General features: G+C 37.3%; 1 protein-coding gene across 1 annotated transcript in view; it reads left to right on the top strand.

Moving 5' to 3' along the window:
- The window catches only part of LOC121388054 (dynein heavy chain 5, axonemal-like), a 114,209-nt gene that overhangs the window by 24,753 nt on the left and 65,244 nt on the right, over nt 1-24,212 (top strand). Inside the window, 17 exon segments of the mRNA XM_041519258.1 lie at nt 2,233-2,390; nt 3,100-3,307; nt 4,822-4,985; nt 5,796-5,972; nt 6,566-6,679; nt 7,326-7,433; nt 8,468-8,777; nt 9,776-9,912; nt 11,683-11,911; nt 13,341-13,519; nt 14,741-14,947; nt 15,914-16,231; nt 16,963-17,110; nt 18,999-19,262; nt 20,808-21,262; nt 22,595-22,796; nt 23,767-24,002. Of these exon segments, the coding sequence (XP_041375192.1) occupies nt 2,233-2,390; nt 3,100-3,307; nt 4,822-4,985; nt 5,796-5,972; nt 6,566-6,679; nt 7,326-7,433; nt 8,468-8,777; nt 9,776-9,912; nt 11,683-11,911; nt 13,341-13,519; nt 14,741-14,947; nt 15,914-16,231; nt 16,963-17,110; nt 18,999-19,262; nt 20,808-21,262; nt 22,595-22,796; nt 23,767-24,002 (3,614 nt within the window).

The raw sequence follows: 24,212 nt of genomic DNA, 5'->3' as shown, positions 1-24,212 counted from the left end.
AGATGATACATGTGTTTGTCAATCCCTGTAGACAATTTCATATTGTGTCAAATATACAAGATGATATACATGTGTTTGATGTTTTGTGTCATATACAGTGTGCTATTGAAGACATATTTCATATTGTGTCAAGCCCTGTAGACAAGTAAATATACAAGATGATACATGTGTTTGATGTTTTGTGTCATATACAGTGTGCTATTGAAGACATATTTCATATTGTGTCAAGCCCTGTAGACAAGTAAATATACAAGATGATACATGTGTTTGATGTTTTGTGTCATATACAGTGTGCCATTGAAGACATATTTCATATTGTGTCAATCCCTGTAGACAAGTAAATATACAAGATGATACATGTGTTTGATGTTTTGTGTCATATACAGTGTGCTATTGAAGACATATTTCATATTGTGTCAATCCCTGTAGACAAGTAAATATACAAGATGATACATGTGTTTGATGTTTTGTGTCATATACAGTGTGCTATTGAAGACATATTTCATATTGTGTCAATCCCTGTAGACAAGTAAATATACAAGATGATACATGTGTTTGATGTTTTGTGTCATATACAGTGTGCCATTGAAGACATATTTCATATTGTGTCAGTCCCTGTAGACAAGTAAATATACAAGATGATACATGTGTTTGATGTTTTGTGTCATATACAGTGTGCCATTGAAGACATATTTCATATTGTGTCATGCATGTTATTGGAAGTTGTAGACCGCACAGCATGAAATACCTACCATTTAATACATACACATAATTATATAGTATGCAGATATATACATGTACATGTGTATATCCTAAATATTCTATTTATGTGTGTATTTGTCAGCTTTTACTTTATTTCAACTGTTGTATTGGTTATAAGTGAGTAGCTCGTAACACTTACAAATAATAGGAAAACAATTATTTTTGTTTCATTTGGGGTGGGTGGGGGTTATGTTTTTATGATAATTTTACTGCTGATTTGTAATACTGCAGTACGTTGGACTAGATTATCATGAACAGTCTCATATCAGTTTGATACTGACTTTTTGTTGTTTTGTGGATTGGTAAATACAGATTGTAAAAAACAACCATAACTAATCACTACAAAAAAGGTTAATTATTGCTTAACAAAAACATTTTTATTACATTTAAAAGAATGTTTTTATGAGCTAACACAGACCATGAGAACAAAATAAAACTGAGGGGAGTGATTAATTGTTCCACTAGCTTAGATTATTGGGAACCATTTAAAGAGACATTCCTAAGTTAGTTGCATTGTAAGATGTTTTCGACTAATAAAATATTTCTACGATTAAACTTCCATATTAAATGTATTTTCTTGTTTAGAATAACAATGTCTGTATATTCAATGTGTTTCTCGTCATCTAAGTATTTGTAAGTAGTCAAAACTGGATTGTATCTTCAAATAATTTCGTACGTATGAAAAAACATATTTTACGAAATAAAATGAAATTTAACCTAGTACAAATATTAGAACGACCAGAAATACGTTTAATATACAGCCACTAATATTTTATGCAGGAAAATATATTTGATATGTAATTACAATCCTTAAAAAGTCTGTTAGTCGATAACATCTTAAAAATTGCAGCAAACTCAGGAATTATGTCCCTTTAAGATATTACCATATTGATACAATATAAATGAACATGATAAAGGGAGCTAACACTTACTATCCTTGAACTAATCTCAGGGGAGTGATGGGAAGCGAGAGTGATAGCTCCCCTTGAATGTCAAGGTCTGTTGATAGTATATTATCATTTAAAATGGTGAATGATATACTTCAATGTTAGAGCAACACAAACTTTCCTTATGTTAATTGCTGTAACTAGGTTTATTGATTTTAATTGATGTAACTAATTGAATTGATGTTATTTAATAACTAATTTTACCTTCTATGTAATTAATTTGACTGCTATTGCCATTACTAATGTAACTGATATTAATTGTTGTAACTAATCTAGTTGACATTGATAGATATAACTCGGGGAACATTTTGTTAAAGTATCACATGTATTGCGATTTGCCACAAAAGTTTCAGAGATCACTACACAATTTTAAACATTAAACAGTGGTTGCTAATCAGTTTTCAATTGACTAGAAATATTGCTAATCAAGATCTTGAAAACACAATGTTCCCTGTGACTGATTTAGTTGATATTTAGCTGATGTATTGACGTGTAATTTACTCAACTGCTGTGACCATTTTAGTGGACTATATCCGAGTGGGGCCACCTGGCGTAAAGACGACTCGATCGACAAAGCCTAAAGTGTTTGTGACTGACGGCTCCACCCCTCTACGTGGCGTTTGTCTGGTTTTCACCAAGGTGCCGACTGGAAACCCCGTCACAGAACAGAACATATCTAAGGTTTGATTAGTTCATGACTCCTAGAGAGTTTGTATAAAAACATCACCCAAAAAGCCACATTTAAAGGGACGAGCCCTAGTTTCAACCCATGAAAATTAACACTAAGTTTAGTTAATCTACAAACCTGTAACACAGATGGATAAAGTTACAACTGAGTGAAACATGAGTCTGTGACTTTGAAATGGTGAAATACCTTCGAAAAATAGACTAAAATTTGAATCCATAACTGTTACTTCTCAGACACGTGCATTTTTAAAAATATGAGAAATGCATTTTGTGATATTAAAAACACCAGGATGACCAAAAACATTTCGAATGTATGGAAATGGATAAGCTAAACAATAAAATCAAGGTAAAGCATGATTTTAGTTATCAAAAATGACTCTAATAGTAAAACATATGCCTTAGTGTTTAAAAACTAGGATATGTCCCTTTAAAGTTGTACAGTTTTACATATATGTTTATGTGAATTCGTCACAAACAAACCTTTACTAGAAATGTTTTTGCTGTAAATCCTGGGACATTGATATCACAAACAAACCTTTACTAAAAATTATTTTGCTGCACATAAACCCAGAGATATTGAGGTCGATGCATAAAGTTGAGAGGTCAGGTTATGTATTCATGTGACAACAAGCAATAATAAAAAAAAAAACATTATTCAAATTAAACTGTATTTGCTTGTGATGCGAGTGTGTGTTTGTTGCAGGACGTGAGCTTCACGAAGCTGGACACGAGCGGGACTGACCAGAACGGTCGCGGTCTGCTGCATGCGGTGGAGAGCCTGCTGTCGACGATCTTCATCCCAGCGCTAAAGAAGCTGGAGAACGGGTGGGGCCAGCTCAACAACCAGGACAATGCGGCCGTGCGCTCCGAGTTCCTTAACTCTCTCGACTCCTTCGTCTCCGTCCTTGTCGGTCAGTCCAGGGTAGGGCCACACCATCCACCAGGGGCAGGGGTATGGCCAAGGACGGATAGGGGTATGGCCAGGGACAGGGTAGGGCCATGGGGGACAGGGGTATGGCCATGGACAGGGGTATGGGTATGGCCAGAGACCAGGGGTAGGGGCAGGGGTATGGCCAGGAGGGATAGGGCCAGGGGCAGGGGTATGGCCAGGGGCAGGGATAGGGAGAATGCACAATTTAACCAAAATTGCATGGTTTCTGCCAGAGACGGGTATGGTGCCATAGGGGCAACCTTTTGACAAAATTAATTACTCTTATCATTACTGGTAGTATGGCCAGGGGTATATTCCCTGGAGTAGGGGGTATGGCGCCATACCCCCCCCCCCCCCCAAAAAAAATAACCACGAAATCAGAACGTGAAGCTAATCTATCAGATTTTTTTTTTATTTATCGTGTAACCCCTTTCAAGTTATATTTTTGTAATATGATTCAGTCAAAAGCGGTATAGAAACTATTACTTTTATGTGTAGAAACTACTTCTGGAAGTTGGACAATAGCAGGTTCCAAAAGGCATCTTGGGAATGGCATAGCCAGCCTAAAAGTTATGTATTACCAAATTTTAAATAAAATACTTTGATTATATTTCAAAGTCTGTTGTGTCACATTACAATTTTTGTACCTTTTTCTGTGAAAATAAACTCAAAGTTATATGTGACCTGAAGAAGATCTACATCACTGGCTGCTAGTGACTGTAACGTCAGACGCTGTTCCCAGTGTAAACTTTCTTTGCAGGAAGCTACTTGTGTTTTTGTTTCAAAATGTTTAAATAAAATCGCTGGCTAGTTCCGAATGGGAATGAATAATGGAGAATTGAAAAATAAGAGGAAATTTGATGTTACAGGAAGTGTAAATGTTATATTTATTCATGCAGTTCAACAATTATTGCTGTAAATGGATGTTTGAAAAATGAGAAATTGATCTACCTGAAAATTGAGCATTTGTCGCCAAATACTGGTACTACTTGTTAGTGACTTTTACCGGAAATTGTCAACACAATAAAAACAAAATAAATTTCATTTCATTTCTCAAATAAAATATAACTTTTATTGTGTGCATCAAACAATCAAATAGATACTTGTATGGGACTTAATACAGGCTGTTAAAAATACAGATTAAATAAGGCAACGGTAAGGTTTTGAAGCCGAGATTGAACAGCACATTTTCGTTAGTATTGTATTTCTGTACACGCCAATATTTTGTTGTATTTTCTTAGAAATTTTTTGTTGACTCCGTGTATTGGCTGACCCCCTCTTCTCATGATGGTATTTAGAGGCTTGAAAAGTTGACTAATACACAGCGATATACGGTATGTTATTGTAGCAGTATTGCTTATGTGCTCATACTGGCAGTAGCTAGTGGAACTTTCCCTGTTAACTCTGTCGGTAGAGTGCTGGATTTTCGTACTCTGTAGCTACAGGTATTTATTTGTTACACTAAAGAAATGAGAACTCTCTGTCATATTGCAGGAGCCCAGGAGAGTCTGGAGAACAAGGTGACGTTGAAGCCGTGTAAGGGCTACAACCTGAGTAAGGTGAACAGCCCCGCTGACTACCAGGCTGTCGCCAACAGCTCTGAGTCGCTGGAGGCCATCGAGGAGTGCATGCACGTGTGGATCAAACAGATAGAACAGGTGGGTGCATTAAACAGGTGGGTGGATTAAATAGATTGAACAGGTGGTTGGATTAAATAGATTAAACAGGTGGGTGGATTAAACAGATAGATTAAACAGAACAGGTGTGTGGATTAAATAGGTTGAACAGGTGGGTGGATTAAACAGATTGAACAGGTTGGTGGATTAAACAGGTAGATGGATTAAACAGATAGAACGTGTGGGTGGATTAAATAGGTTAAAGAGGTGGGTGGATTAAAGAGGTTGAACAGGTGGGTGGATTAAACATATTGAACAGGTGAGTGCATTAAACAGATTGAACAGTTGGGTGGATTAAACAGGTGGTGGATTAAACAGATTGAACACATGGGTGGATTAACAGGTTGAACAGGTGGGTGGATTAACAGGTTGAACAGGTGTGTGGATTAAACAGATTGAACAGGTGGGTGGATTAAACAGATTGAACAGGTGGGTGGATTAAACAGATTGAACAGGTGGGTGGATTAAACACAACTAGTTCATTGATTAAACAGATAGAACATGTGGATCAGTCAAGCGTGGTAGATTGATTGAATAGAACAGGTGGATGAAACAGATAGAGCAGGTAGATGGACTAAACAAATACAACATACATGTATGTGGGAATTGATTTAGAGTCTTCAAGAATACACTGTGATTCGACATTGCTTACATTCTTTGTGATTCGACATTGCTTACATTCTTGTGTAGAAATAACAAATCGTTTATTGTTTTAGACTGAATCTTCAAGAATACCCTGTGTTGCATGATTGTTTACATTCTAGCATTTAGAGAACAAATTGTTTGTTTCAGGTTCTTGCTGAGAGTGAACAGATGCGGCGTGAAGCGGATGACATCGGTCCGAGAGCGGAACTTGACCACTGGAAGAAACGCATGTCTCGTTTCAACTACCTGCTTGACCAGATCAAGAGTAACGAGGTCAAGGCCGTTCTGGGAATCTTGCACGCTGCCAAGTCGAAACTCATCAAGGTAACAGTCTAGAGTAACAGTAACAGTATCAGAGTAGTTTTTCATGGTTTTGTGAACGTTTTTAGAACTAAATGGGTGACCTGTATAAATGGTGGACCTATTTGAGATAGCTGATAGATAAATGACCTGAATAAATATTGGACCTTGTTGATGGTAGGGAGTTGGGGTGGGGGTGAGGTGGGTAGTAATATGACAAGCAGGCAGTTTTTAATAAATAAATGTTCTTAGTTTTAATTTTTTATAAAATTGATACAAGCATGGGACACAACTCATGTTTATCAAGCACTCATGAACTTTATAAAAAACCAAAGAAAACCCCAATAAAACCTCAACCCTAAAAAAACCTTCCCCCAAACCCCCCAAACAAACAACAATACAAAAAAAACATCAGTCCAGAGTGGAGCTGAGTGTTTCTAAATACAAATATGTTTTGTTTGCTTGGCAGCATATAACTATATTCATTGTTTTACATTATAGTAGAATGTGTAATCCAGTGATACATCTACATTTATTTAACGCCAGATCGACAATGTTATTCTTCAGTATGAGATTTTGTTAAAACTTAATTTTAAAATACAAATTGAATTTTTCAGATCTGGCAGGAGCTTGATCGTCGAATCACGGACACGGCGAATGAGGCGAAGGACAACGTCAAGTTTCTCTACACGCTCGAGAAGTTCTGTGACCCGCTCTACAACAGCGACCCGGTCAGTGCACAAACAACTGTCGTCCAGTTTTCTTTTATCATATCGTTTTAATAACTGTCTTACATTTATCTTCTTTTTTTTACTCATTTAACTTTTTGCATGTTTGATGCACTCTTTATGTTTAAAAATCATGGGTTGAATTAGCAAAGCCTGTTTTTGACGTACATGGATGAAACTGCATATATTTTCAATGCTTAAACATCTGTTTTTAGGAAAAACAGGTTTAGTAAATTCGGCCCCTTATGTTTAACTCTTTTTTTTTTTTCTTCAGTTTTTATGACAGTCATATGTTTATCATTTATCTATTTTATAACTGTTATACATTTATATTATCTAAAATCTATTTTATAACAGTGATACTTATCTCTTTTGTTTTTGTCTGTTATAATTAACATGTGGAAATGTTTAATTAGTTTGCGGTAAGAATTAATTAACATGTTAGAATCTTTTTTCTTTCTTTTTTTATCCCACTGCCCCCTTTCCATTCTCTCCTTTGAATTCCATCTCATTTCTTCCCGATCTGGCAACTCCTATCTTTCAACTTCTTTCACTGTCCACCTCCACATCCCAGTCCTTGTCTCTCCAACCGCAACATGTGCTTGTCTCTTGTGGAATGTTTAATTAAACTGTGATTATTGCTGGACAGGTGGGGATGTTGGAGGGGATTCCTGGCCTGATCAACGCGATCCGGATGATTCACAGTATCTCTCGCTACTACAACACATCCGAACGCATGACATCTCTCTTTGTCAAGGTCAGTATCTTATTCCAGTGTTACAGTCTACAAATAACAGGGTATTCATAAATAATGGTTCGCTTCCTTAGACCCAAACCTCTTTTGCTATCTTATTATTGAAATTGGTTGAAATGACCATAGATTAGAGACAAAAAACTGTAGTTTAAAGGGACATACCCTAGTTTTTAAACACTAAGGCATATTTTTTACTATTATGGCTGTTTTTAATAACTAAAATCATACTTTACTTAGATTTTATGGTTTAGATTATTAATTTCCTTACATTCGAAGTGTTTTTGGTCATCCTGGTGTTTAATATCACAAAATGCATTTCTCATATTTTTAAAAACACATGTGCGTCTGAGAAGTAACAGTTATGGAGTCGAGTTTTAGTCTATTTTTAGAGGGTATTTCACCATTTCAAAGTCACAGACTCATGTTCCACTCAATTGTAACTTTATCCAAATGTGTTACAGGTTTGTAGATTAACTAAACTTAGTGTTAATTTTCACGCGTTGAAACTAGGGTCTGTCCCTTTAAAAATGTACTGTAGTATAATTTTATAACCCACAATTTCTGTGATGGTGGGAAAAGGAAGAGTGTGAGAAATAGGAAGAATATGTTGAAAAAGAGGAAAATAAATCTGGAGTTTGTCGATTAAAAATTTGGCCATCAGGTTGACCATAAGGGGAGATAATTCTTGTGCTGTATATGCAAATTTTAAGTTCTGTTGACACATGGTAACAAATCTGTTCGTAATTCACTCGGCCATAAATGGAAATAATTTATATACAAAGTAATGTGCTTGTAATTCATCTGCAGTTTTTACTACATGACAGGCATACAATATTTTGTCTTTTTATCTAATTTCAATATTTTCTTGAATAAAATAATTTTTACAATGTAGACTGGATTTAATCTGAAATGCTAATAACCTTTATTTAAAAATCATATGTAGTTTTCAGCATTTAAACAATTATTTTAGCATCTATTAAAGTAAGTATCACATCTCTAACATGGCTGCTGTATGTTTTCAACTTGTTATCTCTTAGATCACGAACCAGATGATCACAGCGTGTAAGGCGTACATCACTGACGACCGCTCGGAGACGATGTGGTCCCAGTCCCAGGACTTTGTGCTGCGTAAACTGCACGACTGTATCCGGCTCAACGAGGACTACCAGCGACACTTCCACAAGACGAAGCAGAAACTCGAGTCCATGCCCAACGAGCGGCCGTTCGACTTCTCAGAGATGTACATCTTTGGAAAGTTCGACACGTTCACGCGCCGGCTGAAGAAAATCATTGAGATGATGGAAACGATGGAGTCGTATTCCCACCTGGCTGACTCCAAGATAGAAGGTAGGATATCATCATGTCAGGGGTCTCGCTACATGTCATAAGCAATGGTGGGCCCGCCATCTATTAGACTAATTTCCAATACGCCCGGCATCCATTGGCAGCGATAGTAATATCTGCCATTCATTTATTTAGGCTGCCATCCAAAATCGCAAGTCATGCCATCGTCTTGAACTACCAGAGTAATCAGGTTCATCGACGTTTACAAGACATTTTTGAAGTACTTGTACCCTGCAAATCTTAGGTGCCATCCCTTCCTATAAGTGGAACCAGCTCTAACGATTCCCACCATCCCTTTCCTGAATACTGGAGAGACCACTGTCATCATGTTATATAATTAGTTCTTATTGTTCTCTGGAATGTAGCCCAGTGGTCAAGCACATGCCTAAGTTGTGATCACCCTTGATGGACTCCAGTGCCTTTTCTTGTTCTAACCAATGCTAAATCACTGGTGCATCAAAGGCTGTGGTATGTACTGTCCTACCTATGGAAAAGTGCATATATAAAATCCACTGCTTGGTCTCAACCTAATAGTGAAATAATCATATTGTAGACAGCAAATAGCCATAGTTCTAAATGTGCTGAGTTGTCATTAAACCAAGGTTTAGATAGATCTACTATTGCAAATATTGGTATTAAATAAGTAGTTTACAATTACTAAATATTAACTTTTGTAATAATTGTTTTAAGTCCTGTGGTGTTGTATTTACACATACACACTATTCAAAATCATTAAGTGTGGCAATGTCTTTTTTTTTTAATAAAGGCTAGTTGTTTACATTTAATATCTCGTGATGTTGCATATGAATACACTCTTGTTAACAGTCATTTAAGTGTTGTAACATGTTCTCACGGTCTTGTGGCATACACACTCACTGTTCAGTTTAGTTAATATCAAGTGTTGTGACATTTTATCCTTTTGCAAGATCTTGTGCTGCTGTATACACACACACACACACTGTTTACAGTCAATAAGTATTGTAACATGATATCTTTGGCAGGTCTGGAGGTGATGGCCAACAAGTTCAGTGTGATCCAGACGTCGATGAAGAAGAAACCCTACGACTATCTTGACCAGCGCAAGATGGAGGTCGACCAGGACTTCGACGAGTTCAAACGCCAGATACAGGATCTTCATGTGGGTCTACCTCCTTCTCTCACTCCTCTCACAACTTTTGTTTACATCCTTCTCTCACTCCTCTCACTCTTTTTGTTTACACCCTTCTCTCACTCCTCATATGCCTTTTGTTTACATCCTCTCATCTCACACCTTTTGTTTACATCCTTCTTTCACACCTTTTGTTTACATCCTTCTCTCACTCTTCACGTGCCTTTTGTTTACGTCCTTCTCACTCCTCTGATGCCTTTTGTTATGGTCATTTTCTCACTCCTCTCATGCCTTTCGGTTACATCTTTCTGTCACTCCTCCCACAACTTTTGTTTACGTCTCTCTCCTCTCACACCTTTTGTTTACATCCTTCTCTCACTCCTCTCTCATTTTATTTACGTCCTCTCACTCATGCCTTTTGTTTCCATCTTTCTCTTATCTCATCTCACATTTTGTTTATGTCCTCTCACTCATGCCTTTTGTTTCCATCTTTTTCTCACTCATCTCACATTTTGTTTACATCCTCTCACTCATGCCTTTTGTTTACATCCTTCTCTCACTCCTCTCACATTTTGTTTACGTCCTCTCACTCATGCCTTTTGTTTACATCCTTCTCTCTCCTCTCACATTTTGTTTACGTCCTCTCACTCATGCCTTTTGTTTACATCCTTCTCTCACTCCTCTCACATTTTGTTTACTTCCTCTCACTCATGCCTTTTGTTTACATCCTTCTCTCACTCATCTCACATTTTGTTTACGTCCTTTCACTCATGCCTTTTGTTTACATCCTTCTCTCACTCCTCTCATTTTATTTACGTCCTCTCACTCATGCCTTTTGTTTCCACCCTTCTCTCACTCCTGTCACATTTTGTTTACATCTTCTCACTCATGCCTTTTGTTTACATCCTTCTCTCACTCCTCTCACAACTTTTGTATTCAAAAGAACATCACTTCACTTACATCATTTAACTTTGTGTTGTCATGACAACCATATAATTGTTGTCATGTCCAGAGTTGTATAATTAAAACACCATCACTTCACTAACACCAAAGAAAGAAATCTTTTATTTAACGACACACTCAACACATTTTATTTACGGTTATATGGCGTCAGACATGGTTACGGACCACACAGATTTTGAGAGGAAACCTGCTGTCGCCACTACATGGGCTACTCTTTCCGATTAGCAGCAAGGGATCTTTTATTTGTGCTTCCCACAGGCAGGATAGCACAAACCATGGCCTTTGTTGAACCAGTTATGGATCACTGGTCGGTGCAAGTGGTTTACACCTACCCATTGAGCCTTGCGGAGCACTCACGCAGGGTTTGGAGTCAGTATGGGTATAACATTATTAACACATCAATTGAACTTCACTAAAAGCTATATAATGATACAGAATGGCATAACTTTCTTAAAACATCCATTAATTTCACAAAATACCAGTGTTTAAAGTTATGTCTGTCTTAAAACATGCCTGAACATCGCAAAATATATAAGTGCTATAGTTAAATTATTCAGTCATTCCAGAACTTCACATAATATCAGTTATAACCTCTTTGAATTTTAGACCAATGATGTAGATCTTTGTTCGTGCATGTTGTTCCATTTTGTTATTAATTAACTAACCTTGTGCTTACCGGTAACTTGGCAAAATAACAAATCATTATGTTTTTGAGAAATATATATTTTTTTGTTTTATAAACCTTGGCAAAATAACAAATCATTATGTTTTTATGAAATATATATTTTGTTGTTTTATAAACCATAATATATCATGATCTTGCCCTTGTGTTGACAGATGAACATCTGCAACTTCATGGACTCTCAGTTTGAGAAGATTTCCAGCACGACGCGGGCTCTCCAGCTGTTGCGCAAGTTTGAGTACCTCAACATCCCCAACCTCGGCATCCCCGAGAAGTACCAGCGCATCCTCAGTCACTACGGCCGCGACATCGACATGGTGTCCCGCATCTACCAGAAGAACAAGAGTGACCCCCCCGTTGCGCGCGACCTGCCACCCATTGCAGGTCAGTCTCGGTCACTTAAGCTGTAGGGGGCGGGATGTAGCCCAGTGGTACAGCGTTCACTTGATGCGCATTCGGTCTAGGATCGATCCCTGTCGGTGGACCCATTGGGCTATTTCTCGTTCCAGCCAGTGCTCCACAACTGGTGTAACAAAGGTCGTGGTATGTACTATCCTGTGTGTGGGATGGTGCATATAAAAGATCCCATGCTGCTAATCAAAAAGATTAGCCCATGAAGTGGCGACAGCGGGTTTCCTCTCTCAATATCTGTGTGCTTTTTAACCATATGTCTGACGCTATATAACCGTAAATAAAAATGTGTTGTGTGCGTCGTTAAATAAAACATTTCTTTCTTCAGCTGTGGGGCTAGGTTTTGTTTAAAATGTGAATCAAGTTAATCACATGTTACACAACATTTGCAGGTTCATTCATTCATAAGATATTTTTAGTGATCTGTTATAAAATTCAGGATATTTTTGAGGGTTGGTCATACATACGGGCTCGTATGTGGGGTGGTTTGTAGCTCAGTTAGATGTGATTACTGTTGTATGTACTAGCCTTTTTATTGGAAAGTGCATATAAAAGATCCCCTGCAGCTTTTTAGTTTGAGTAGCCTCTTTGGCTGCAGGTTTCCTCTCTCGCTCTCAATCAAGTGTCTGAATAATAACCACCAGCCTTCGTGGCGCAGTAGTTAAGCCATAGGGCTACAGGCTGGTAGGTACAGGGTTCATAGCCCGGTACCGAGTCCAACCCAGAGCGAGTCTCAATGGGTAGGTGTAAGGCCACTGCATCCTCTTCTCTCTCTCACCACTAACCAACTAACAACTAACCCACTGTCCTGGACAGACAGCCCAGATAGCTGAGGTGTGTGCCCAGGACAACGTGCCTGAACCTTAATTGGATATAAGCACGAAAATAAGTTGAAATGAATGAATGATTACTAGGTAGATGTAGTTTAAAATATGCTGAGGTTCCATAAACAATATTCCTTTTCTTTCCTTTACCGGGTGCATTTGCAGATTGCATGGGATTCGAAATAATCTACCCCAAACTGCCTCCTGTACAAAGCGAATTTAGGTATTTTTTTTAATGTATTTTGTATAAAGCAGGGATGGGAATTCTCGGATCCACACTTTTCCTCTCATGGAACATTGCGTTTCCTCGCATTTTAATCATCCTTGCCCCCGGACCCCTCTAGGTTTCCTCTTTTTTTACAGTTCACCACCCCGGACCCATCTAGATTTCCTCTTTTTTTTTTTTACAGTTTACCAATTCCCACCCCTAATAAAATCCCTTAAATTCAAATATTTAGGTATACAATATTGATGACTGCCACAGATTAACCCCCACCCCTCTGCAAAAATTCCGAAACTTATACATATATTTGCTTTACATTTAAGTATGTTAACTTTGTTTTTGTATGTATATACAGGTAAGATCTCGTGGGCCCGCCAGCTGTTCCGCCGTATCCAGGAGCCGATGGAGGTGTTCCAGCAACATCCGACCATCCTACAGGGCAACGAGGCGAAGAGGATCATCAAGAACTTCAACAAACTGGCCAAGGTGTTGCTCGAGTTCGAGCTCCTCTACCACAGGGGCTGGATTAGACAGGTGAACACGTGATTATTTCTTGTTTTTCACTTAAAGGGACATTCCTGAGTTTGCTGCACTTTTTAAGATGTTATCGACTAACATAGACTTTTTAACGATTGTAATTGCATATCACATATATTTTGCTGCATAAAATATTAGTGGCTGTATATTAAACGTGTTTCTGATCGTTCTAATATTTGTACTAGGTTAAATTTCATTTTATTTCTAAAAATATAATTGTTTCGTATGTACGAAATTATTTGAAGACAAAATCCAGTTTGGGCTTCTTACAAATATTAAGACGACCAGAAACGCATTGAATATACAAACACTGATATTCTAAACCAGAAAATGTATTTAATATGTAAGTTTAATCGTAGAAATATTTTATTAGTCGGAAACATCTTACAATGCAGTAAACTCAGGAATGTCCCTTTAACGATGGTGGAGTTTTAAACCTGTTTTGTAGTGTTTATAATAACTGCTCCTGTTAGTGATAATTCACAGGTATCCCCAAACAATGTCAGATATGTTATAGTAATGTTATTTAATATATATGTAACTATAGTATTTGTATTAGGCGTTTCTGTTTGGGGGTACCTGTGTGATAATTAACTTGAGCTCTCCGGCCTCGGTGGTGTAGTGGTTAAGCCATCAGACTGACTGGTAGGTCCTGGGTTCATAACTTGGTATATAACTGTAATTTTGTTTTTCAGTGTGTAATAAATAACATGGTATGTGACTATGATGCTTTTCCCAGTATTTATTACATAATGCAGTATATAACTGTGATATTTTCCCCAGTATATAATACATAATGTGGTATGTAAGTATTATAACATTGACGTTTTTCCTAGTATGTAAGAAATAATGTGATATATAACTTCCTAATATGTAATGTGTAACATGATAAATAACTGATGTTTTTTCCACTCTGTAACACATAACTTGGTATATAACTGATCGATGTTTTTCCTGTAGGCAGTGGCGTATCTACGAAAAATATTGCCTATGGCAAGCACTGAAATTGCGTCCCTGTCCAAACATCTGACACCCATAATATTTTAGATAACGTCTGACTTTAATAGAAACTGCTCAGTTACTCCCCCTTCAAGTGGCACCGAGGGCACGTGCCATACTTGCCATACCCTAGGTACGTCACTGGGTAGAGGCCAGGTATCTGTACAAATATGAAGTATATGAATGATCTATTTTTTAACTGAGATGTTTTGTCTATAGGTGGAGGCTGCCAAGTCAGGCCTCCAGGCCTCCCTGCTGGTGAAGCACCCCGAGACCAAGGAGCTGTTCGTGAACTTTGACCCCTTGCTCATGACGATGATCAGGGAAACGGAATGTATGACCCGCCTTGGCCTTGACATTCCACCAGTGGCGAAACTAATGAGGGCGAGACAAACGGAATACAAGGACACCTATAACTCACTGCAGGTCAGTGAATATATCTTTGTATAACACAGGTGGAGATAAAAAATAGTAATGTAAAATACTTTATTTTTGCGGATTTTTTTTTCCCCGATTTAATAAAAATTAGTCAGTTTGAGAGAATTTTTTTCCGCTAGTCCCCCATCACTTCCCCCAATAAAAAAACTTAAGCACCGGTACTGATGTTAATAATTTTTTATGTTTATTGTTCACAAAATACTGTAAGCTTACACAAAATTCTCAAGCTACCTGTGTGCTTTTCGTAATCCTCAAACTTGTTATAAAAAAATGAACCTGAAAACAAAACAGAATTTGAAGGTGCAATGCTAGCTCAATATTGATTTAAATAATATTTATTACAGTCAAAATACTTGTTCAGTATGGCTTGAGATTGACCAACAGGTAAAACCTTTTAATTTGAAGACCCATTATGTACTACGAGTATAGTATCGCTATACAAGCCCACTCTGGATATTTTTCAATTCCACATTTTAACATACTGTCATGTCTACTTGCTTTTTTTAAAACACGTTTTTGTTGCTTTTTATTTAAGAAAATTATACAAAACATAGTATACGTTTTAAAACAGATCATAAGATAAATGGTATCTTAACAGACACGAATGTAGTATTCTCTATATGTATCCTTTCATTTAAAGTTTCACACCTAGCTAACTATGTGGCGACAGCGTGTTTCCTCTAAAAAACAGTGTCAGAATTACCATATGTTTGATGTCCAATAGTCGATGATAAGATAAAAAATCAATGTGCTCTTGTGGCGTCGTTAAATAAAAACAAACTTTTACTTTCACACCTAGCTAAAGAAACGCACCATCATTTACCATTAAAAACTTTTACTTTCACACCTAGCTAAAGAAACGCACCATCATTTACCATTAAAAACTTTTACTTTCACACCTAGCTAAAGAAACGCACCATCATTTACCATTAAAAACTTTTACTTTTCTTTCAGATGATGCTTGACGAGAACAAGCGAGTGCGTGCAAAGATCCCCGCTGCGTTTGAGCTGCTGATGGGTCTGCACGTGGCGAAGGTTGATGATGTTATTGAGCCGGGCATCACGACGCTGTCATGGTCGTCGATCAACATCAAGGAGTACACGGCTGACGTGCACGTGGCCATCGCGGAACTCGAGCTGCTGATGAACCGCGCCCACGACGTCACTGAGTTCCGCATTGACTCAATCCTCCGCGATATGGCCACCACCACGCTGTGTCAGCTGCCCGGAGACGAACCGTGGTCGGTGGAGGAGTTCATCGAGAACACTGTGGTAAATATACAGTATGGTCATCAGTGGCAGATCCAGAAAATCCATTTAGGGGGGCTCCAGTGACATGAGGTTTAATGCCAAGGGAATGTTCGGAAGGTTTGGAGGGAGATTGTAAAAAAAATGAAAATTAATATATAATATCTATCGCAAAATTTAGGGGAGTAGCCCATGAAGTGGCAACAGCGGGTTTCCTCTCTCAATATCTGTATGGTCCTTAACCATATATCCGACGCCATATAAACCATAAGTAAAATGTGTTGAGTGCGTCGATAAATAAAAGATTTCCTTTCTTTCTTAACCAGTGCTTCAGTCAGTAATATAAATGTGTCTCTGTTCCAGGTCAAGGGTTGGGATGTAGCCCAGTGGTAAATTGTTCGCTTGATGCGTGGTCGGTCTAGGATCGATCCCCGTTGGTGGACCCATTGGGCGATTTCTCGTTCCAGCCATTGGTTTCTCTCTCAATATCTGTGTGGTCCTTAACCATATGTCCGATGCCATATAACCGTAAATAAAATGTGTATCAAAGGCTGTGGTATGTACTATCCTGTCTATAGGATGGTGCATATAAAAGATCCCTTGCTGCTAATCGAAAAGAGTAGCCTATGAAGTGGCGACAGAAGGTTTTCTCTCTCAATATCTGTGTGGTCCTTAACCATATATCCGATGCCATATAACCGTAAATAAAATGTGTTGAATGCGTTGTTAAGTAAAGCATTTCCCTCCTGTTGTAGGCTCTGTGTGTGAAGGGCTCGCAGTCACTACAGACGAAGAGCCAGACGGTGGAGGAGGCTGCCAATGAGCTCATCAACATGCTGTGTGAGACAGAGCCCGAGCACGACGCCAGCGACGAGGAGGCCGACCTGGAGGACGAGGTCGAAGGTGAAGGTCACATACAGTTATATAATATAGAGTTCTGTCAGTGAAATAACACAATATGACACTATACAGTATTGTGTCAGAAAAATAACAAATAAAGACGATACAGATTTCTGTCAATAAAAAAAACATACAAAATAATACAATGTAGAGTTCTGTTAGTCAAATAACATAAAATACTTCACAGAAAGTTCAGTCTGAAAAATAGCACTAAATTATAATTATACAGAGTTTTGTCAGAAATTTAATACAAATTTACATAATACATAATCTGTTAGTAAAAAAAACAACACAAAAAATAAAAACAATACAGAATTATGTCCGAAAAATAATACAAAATTATGTCGATGAAAAACATACGAAATAACACAGTGCAGGGGGGTTTTCTTCAGAAAAATAACATACAGAGTTTTATCAGAAAATAATACAGAATATTGTAATTCTGTAAATATTGTAAATGCTGTAAGTAAAAGAACACAAAAAACACCAATACAGAGATCTGTTGAAAATGAACACAATACAGATATCCGTTGAAAATGAACACAATACAGAGATCTGTTGATAATTAACACAATACAGAGATCTGTTGAAAATTAACACAGTACAGAGATCTGTTGAAAATTAACATAGAGATCTGTTGAAAATGAACACAATACAGAGTTCCGTTGAAAATGAACACAGTACAGAGATCTGTTGAAAATGAACACAGTACAGAGATCTGTTGAAAATTAACACAGTACAGACATCTGTTGAAAATTAACAGAGATCTGTTGAAAATTAACACAATACAGAGTTCCGTTGAAAATTAACACAATACAGAGATCTGTTGAAACTTAACACAGTACAGAGATCTGTTGAAAATTAACACAGTACAGAGATCTGTTGAAAATTAACATAGAGATCTGTTGAAAATGAACACAATACAGAGTTCCGTTGAAAGTGAACACAATACAGAGATCTGTTAAAAATTAACACAGTACAGAGATCTGTTGAAAATTAAAACTGTACAGAGATCTGTTGAAAATTAACATAGATATCTGTTGAAAATTAACACAATACAGAGTTCCGTTGAAAATGAACACAATACAGAGATCTGTTGAAAATTAACACAGTACAGAGATCTGTTGAAAATTAACACAGTACAGAGATCTGTTGAAAATTAACAGAGATCTGTTGAAAATTAACAATACAGAGTTCCGTTGAAAATGAACACAATACAGAGATCTGTTGAAAATTAACAGTACAGAGATCTGTTGAAAATTAACACAGTACAGAGATCTGTTGAAAATTAACACAATACAGAGTTCCGTTGAAAATGAACACAGTACAGAGATCTGTTGAAAATTAATATAGAGATCTGTTGAAAATTAACAATACAGAGATCCGTTGAAAATTAACACAGTACAGAGATCTGTTGAAAATTAACATAGAGATCTGTTGAAAATTAACACAATACAGAGATCCGTTGAAAATTAACATAGAGATCTGTTAAAAATTAACACAATACAGGGACCCGTTGAAACGTAACACAACACAGAATTCTGTTAGTAAAATAACACAACGTAATACAGAACACTTTTACCTCTGTATTTATAACAATCAATTTACCTTAAAGTTTAAAGAATAACATGACGAAATACTTGAAGTCTCTTACTTTTATTGTTGCCTTACAACTGTTTCATGAATAACATGATGAAATACTTGAAATCACTTACTTTCATTGTTGCCTTACAACTGTTTAAAGAATAACATGACGAAATACTTGAAATCACTTACTTTCATTGTTGCCTTACAACTGTTTAAAGAATAATATGATGAAATACTTGAAATCTCCTACTTTCATTGCTGTCTTACAACCTAAACTGATATTTCTGACATTTTTAAATTCCAGATGACGAGAAACTGCCTTCAAGCGACAGTCCGTCGGACTCGCGTAAGTCTCGCACGGCGAGCGCGAAGTCGCGTCCCAAGTCGACAAAGGCGATGGCGATGGCTAAGAAGAAGAAGGAAATGCGGGAGAACATCGAGGAGTCGGCCACGGATCTACTCAACCACTTCAGTGTGCGCAACCTCGACGCCCTGCTGCGGTGTGTGCGCAACACGCTCGAGTCTCTCCGCAAGAGGATCACGTCCAGCTCCATGGCCATCTATATCTGTAAGATTACTTAGTGAACCTACTGCTGTAATAATATCTGTAATATTTAACACTTGGTTTAAACAATATTTATTCGCAGATCAAATTTGGGATTAGCCAACAGGCAAGTGCCTATATTAAGGCCTCTCCCTACATTTTACAATCAAGATGGCTAGAACAATATTACAATAATATTTAACACTTGTTTGGCCATCTATGAATGTAATATTAATTAGGGAACCTATACATTTACTGTTGTAATGATATTATAAATACAGTAACATTTGTCAATATCTTAACAATCATGGCCATCTATATCTGTAAGATTACTCGGCGAACATTACATTTACTGCTGAAATAATATTCTATATCTGTAATATTTAACACATGTTTGGCCATCTATATCTGTAAAATTACTTAGCAAACAATACATTTACTGCTATAATAATATTCTATAGCTGTAATATTTAACACTTGTTTGGCCATCTATATCTGTAAAATTACTCGGCGAACATTACATTTACTGCTGTAATAATATTCTATAGCTGTAATATTTAACACTTGTTTGGCCATCTGTATATGTAATATTAATTAGTAAACATTACATTTACTGCTGTAATAATATTCTATAGCTGTAACATTTAACACATGTTTGGCCATCTATATACGGTATGTAATCTTAATTAGGGAACTTATACATTTACATTTACTTATCTTAACTCTTCAATGTTTTAAACCTTCAATATTCTATATCTGTAATAATGCTTGATCAACATACCTCATCAATGTTTTAAACACTCTGGTCATCTATATATGTAAGATTAATTAAAGAACTTCTTAACATGTATTACTATTACAGTAATAATATTCTAATAATGCTTGATCAACATCTTAACTCTTTCCCTTCAATATTCTATATCTGTAACAATACCTCATCAATGTTTTAAACACTCTGGTCATCTATATATGTAAGATTAATTAGAGAACTTCTTAACATGTATTACTATTACTGTAATAATATTCTAATAATGCTTGATGAACATCTTAACTCTTTCCCTTCAATATTCTATATCTGTAACAATATCTCATCAATGTTTTAAACACTCTGGTCATCTATATATGTAAGATTAATTAGAGAACTTCTTAACATGTATTACTATTACAGTAATAATATTCTAGTATGCAGCTCGAATGGTTTTTAAAAGTAACAGGATCAAAATTGCATGTCAAAAATATAATGCCAGTAACCTAATTCACATTAAACTTACTGGTACCTTATTTTACTTAATAAAGCATACTTGAAATCTGTACCACAATGGGTAATACCCATATGATATTAGGGTCAAATATTATTATCCTGCTGTAAATAAGTTATTAATCAGAAAAGAGTGGTAGTTTTGAGGGTAAGGCAGCCGGTACCTCTTCCTGGTTTGTATATTTACAGTCTATATACTATGTGGGTTACAACCATACTCTGTTAACACTGTCAGTATATACGTATGGTATAAATTTACACTCTATTTTTAACTTTTATTTTATAATTTTATGTTCTGTTGTTAACTTCAGCTGACAATTCTGGATTTGGTGAAACTAAGAAAGACAGTCGTCCGTTCTTCCGCACGAATGCCATCCTGGCAATCCCAAACATCATGATGCAGCCCGTACTAGACGAAGTCCAGCAGGCACTCAACAAGGCTGTTCAGAACATCATCTCGGTCAGCAAGGGGGTCGCCCAGTGGAGTAAGGAGCGCAAGCGCTATCACAAGCCGCTCTTCTTGGAGCAGTCGGGTTCGATGTCAGGTGAATTGGCCTCCGGGGAGAGGCGGGCAAGTGTCACCAGTAACGCTCCATCGGAGGGGTCGTTCCGTGAGGGGAGGAAAGGCCGGGGGGAGGGAGAGGCACCCGCGGTACAGATGACCATTCAGCAACAGGCGAAGAATTACTACAAGAGTGTGTCGGACAATAAGGAGATCGCCAAGCTGGCCTCGCTTCTCTCCACCTCGATCAACTCCACGAAGAAGGTAAGGATTATAGAGACTGCTGTTCATAGCTTTTTACAGGGCTAGCCAGGGCTCGACCTTAGCAGTAGCCTGTGGTGTTTTGGCCACCAATTTCTCATTAGGGCTACCAGATGTTTAAACCTGGTAGTCCGCTGCGCTACTAGATTTTTTTTTTAACCTCCAGTTACTCTGCAATCAACAAGATGCCTAAACACCTAAAAAAACATCCTAAACCAACGTTTAAATAAAAACTCTTTTTTTAAATTTATTAAAATTATGGGCTTCCAAATAAAGCATGTAAATACTGCCATAGCTGCTACAAGTGAGATAATATTATATTGTGATAGGACTTGTTATAAAGTGTTCTGGTAAATAAATATAATTTAACAGACTTAGCCATTTAAAGGGATATTCCTGAGTTTGCTGCAATTTTTAAGATGTTATCGACTAACAGAGACCTTTTAACGATTGTAATTACATATCAAATATATTTTCCTGCATAACATATTAGTGGCTGTATATTAAATGTGTTTCTGATCGTTCTAATATTTGTACTGGCGTAAATTTAATTTTATTTCCTAAAATATTTATTTTCGTACGTAAAACATTATTTGAAGACAAAATCCAGTTTGGGCTTCTTACAAATATTAAGATGACCAGAAACACATTGAATATACAGACACTGATATTCTAAACAAGAAAATATATTTAATGTGTAAGTTTAATCGTAGAAATATTTTATTAGTCGGAAACATCTTACAATGCAGCAAACTCTGGAATGTCCCTTTAAGGGAAGCTGTTACTCTCATTCCTCGTCACTCCTAAGATTAGTTCAAGAAGAGCAATTTTTACCTCCCCTTAGCATGTGAATTTATATGGCATTAGTATGGTAATATCTTAAATGGTGCCCAATAATCTAAATTAGGAGAGCAGTGAAGCACTCCCCTAATTTTTTTCACGATGAGGTTCGATTTAATTAGAACTAGTTTGAGTATACCAGTTTCTACATGTAGGTGTTGACATTTCTAATTGAGCGTGTGCAGTGTTCGCAATGAGCACTTGTCTGTTTGTCCCGACAAGTGAAAATCTATTCGGACAAACAACATGTGCCTCAGTGGTTTGTCCAGTGGACAAGTAAATATTTTCAGTGCAGTTTCAATTTTAGCAATCGCAAACATCATCCTGACACTTCAACAAAATAAACCATTTATTTGGACAAGTGAAAATATTAGCGGACAAGTAGATTTCTAGGTGTATTTGTCCGGTGGACTAGTAAATAATTCTGCATATTTCTATGACTGGAGTGTTATTAGAACTACTTGAACAAAAATCTGTGTATTGTGTTTTTAAAAGGAAATAACAACAGCCCTGGATCACTTCGCCCACTACGAGCCGATCTGGAACGTGCCACGTGATGAGGACCTGGAGGAGTTCATGAAACAGGACCCAAAACTGTCCGAGTTCGAGGCCAAGATCAAGTACTACGAGGAGCTGGAGGTGCAGATAATGAGCGAACCGGAGTACTACGACGCAGGAGCCATCGCCATCTACACCGGTTAGTCTGTAGTTTGTACAATACTGTATCTAGTCTGTAGTTTGTAGAATACTGTATCTAGTTCAGTCAGCCAGATAATGAGTGAACTGGAGTACTACGACGCAGGAGCCATCGCCATCTACACCGGTTAGTCTGTAGTTTGTAGAGTACTGTATCTAGTTCAGTCAACCAGATAATGAGTGAACCGGAGTACTACGACGCAGGAGCCATCGCCATCTACACTGGTTAGTCTGTAGTTTGTAGAATACTGTATCTAGTTCATTCAACCCAGATAATGAGCGAACCGGAGTACTACGACGCAGGAGCCGTCGCCATCTACACCGGTTAGTCTGTAGTTTGTAGCATACTGTATCTAGTTCATTCAACCAGATAATGAGCGAACCGGAGTACTATCATAGTTTTAGTCTATTTCAAAGGGTATTTTACCATTTCAAAGTCACAGACTCATGTTTCACTCAATTTTAACTTTATCCAAATGTGTTACAGGTTTATAGATTAACTGAACTTCGTGTTAATTTTCACGGGTTGAAACTAGGGTATGTCGCTTTAATGAAGCAGTTTTCTATAGACCACAATATTGCTTTTAGGCCCAAAACACACCAATCTGATTAAAATTAGCTCTACTGATCTACCAGTAGATTTAACAGCATTGCATGTGACATTTCGTCTATAAATAATAATTTAAATATCGACCAAACACACTTCGCCTTTTATAACGTTATTCAGGAGAATGTTTTCAAATTCTTTACAAATCACTGGCATGATTTTGCAAGTAAGGTTTTGATTGGTCGAATGAAAGGTCAACTGGACATGAGCTCCAACGGGGTGCTGTTAGATCCACAGGTAATAGTAATCAACCAGTGGAGCTAATTTTAATTAGATTAAAAACACACTGAAACTGGGTCTTGATCTAGGTTTGGTGTGTCAGGCAGCAGAAACAAAATGCAGTTTTGTCATCATTGTTTTACAGAGAAGCTGAAGCTGGGTCTGACGACGGAGACGAAGGCATGGCGATTCCACTATGGGAAGGCCTGTAACCACAAGTACCACACGGAGATGGAGGAAATATTCGTCTTCATTGAAGACATCCAGAAAAAACTGTCTCGGCCGATCAAAGATCTGGATGACATTCGCTTTGCGATGGCCGCTCTTCGAGATCTACGTGAGAAGGAGATTCACATTGATATGTCCATCGGGCCAATTGAGGTTAGTTTAGACAAATAGTGTAGATATATCGGACACTGAGGTTTCTTTGAGGAGTTGTACGCGGTGATGATGAGTTGACAGTTATCTGTGTTGTGTGTTGTAGGAGTCGTATGCTGTGACGATAAGTTGACAGTTGTCTGTGTTGTGTGTTGTAGGAGTCGTATGCTATGAGGATGAGTTGACAGTTATCTGTGTTGTGTGTTGTAGGAG

Source organism: Gigantopelta aegis, chromosome 14 (genome assembly GCF_016097555.1).
Source record: "Gigantopelta aegis isolate Gae_Host chromosome 14, Gae_host_genome, whole genome shotgun sequence".
Classification (NCBI taxonomy): domain Eukaryota; kingdom Metazoa; phylum Mollusca; class Gastropoda; order Neomphalida; family Peltospiridae; genus Gigantopelta; species Gigantopelta aegis.
The sequence above is the reverse complement of the archived record's forward strand: the minus strand, read 5'-3'. Positions and strand labels throughout refer to the sequence as shown.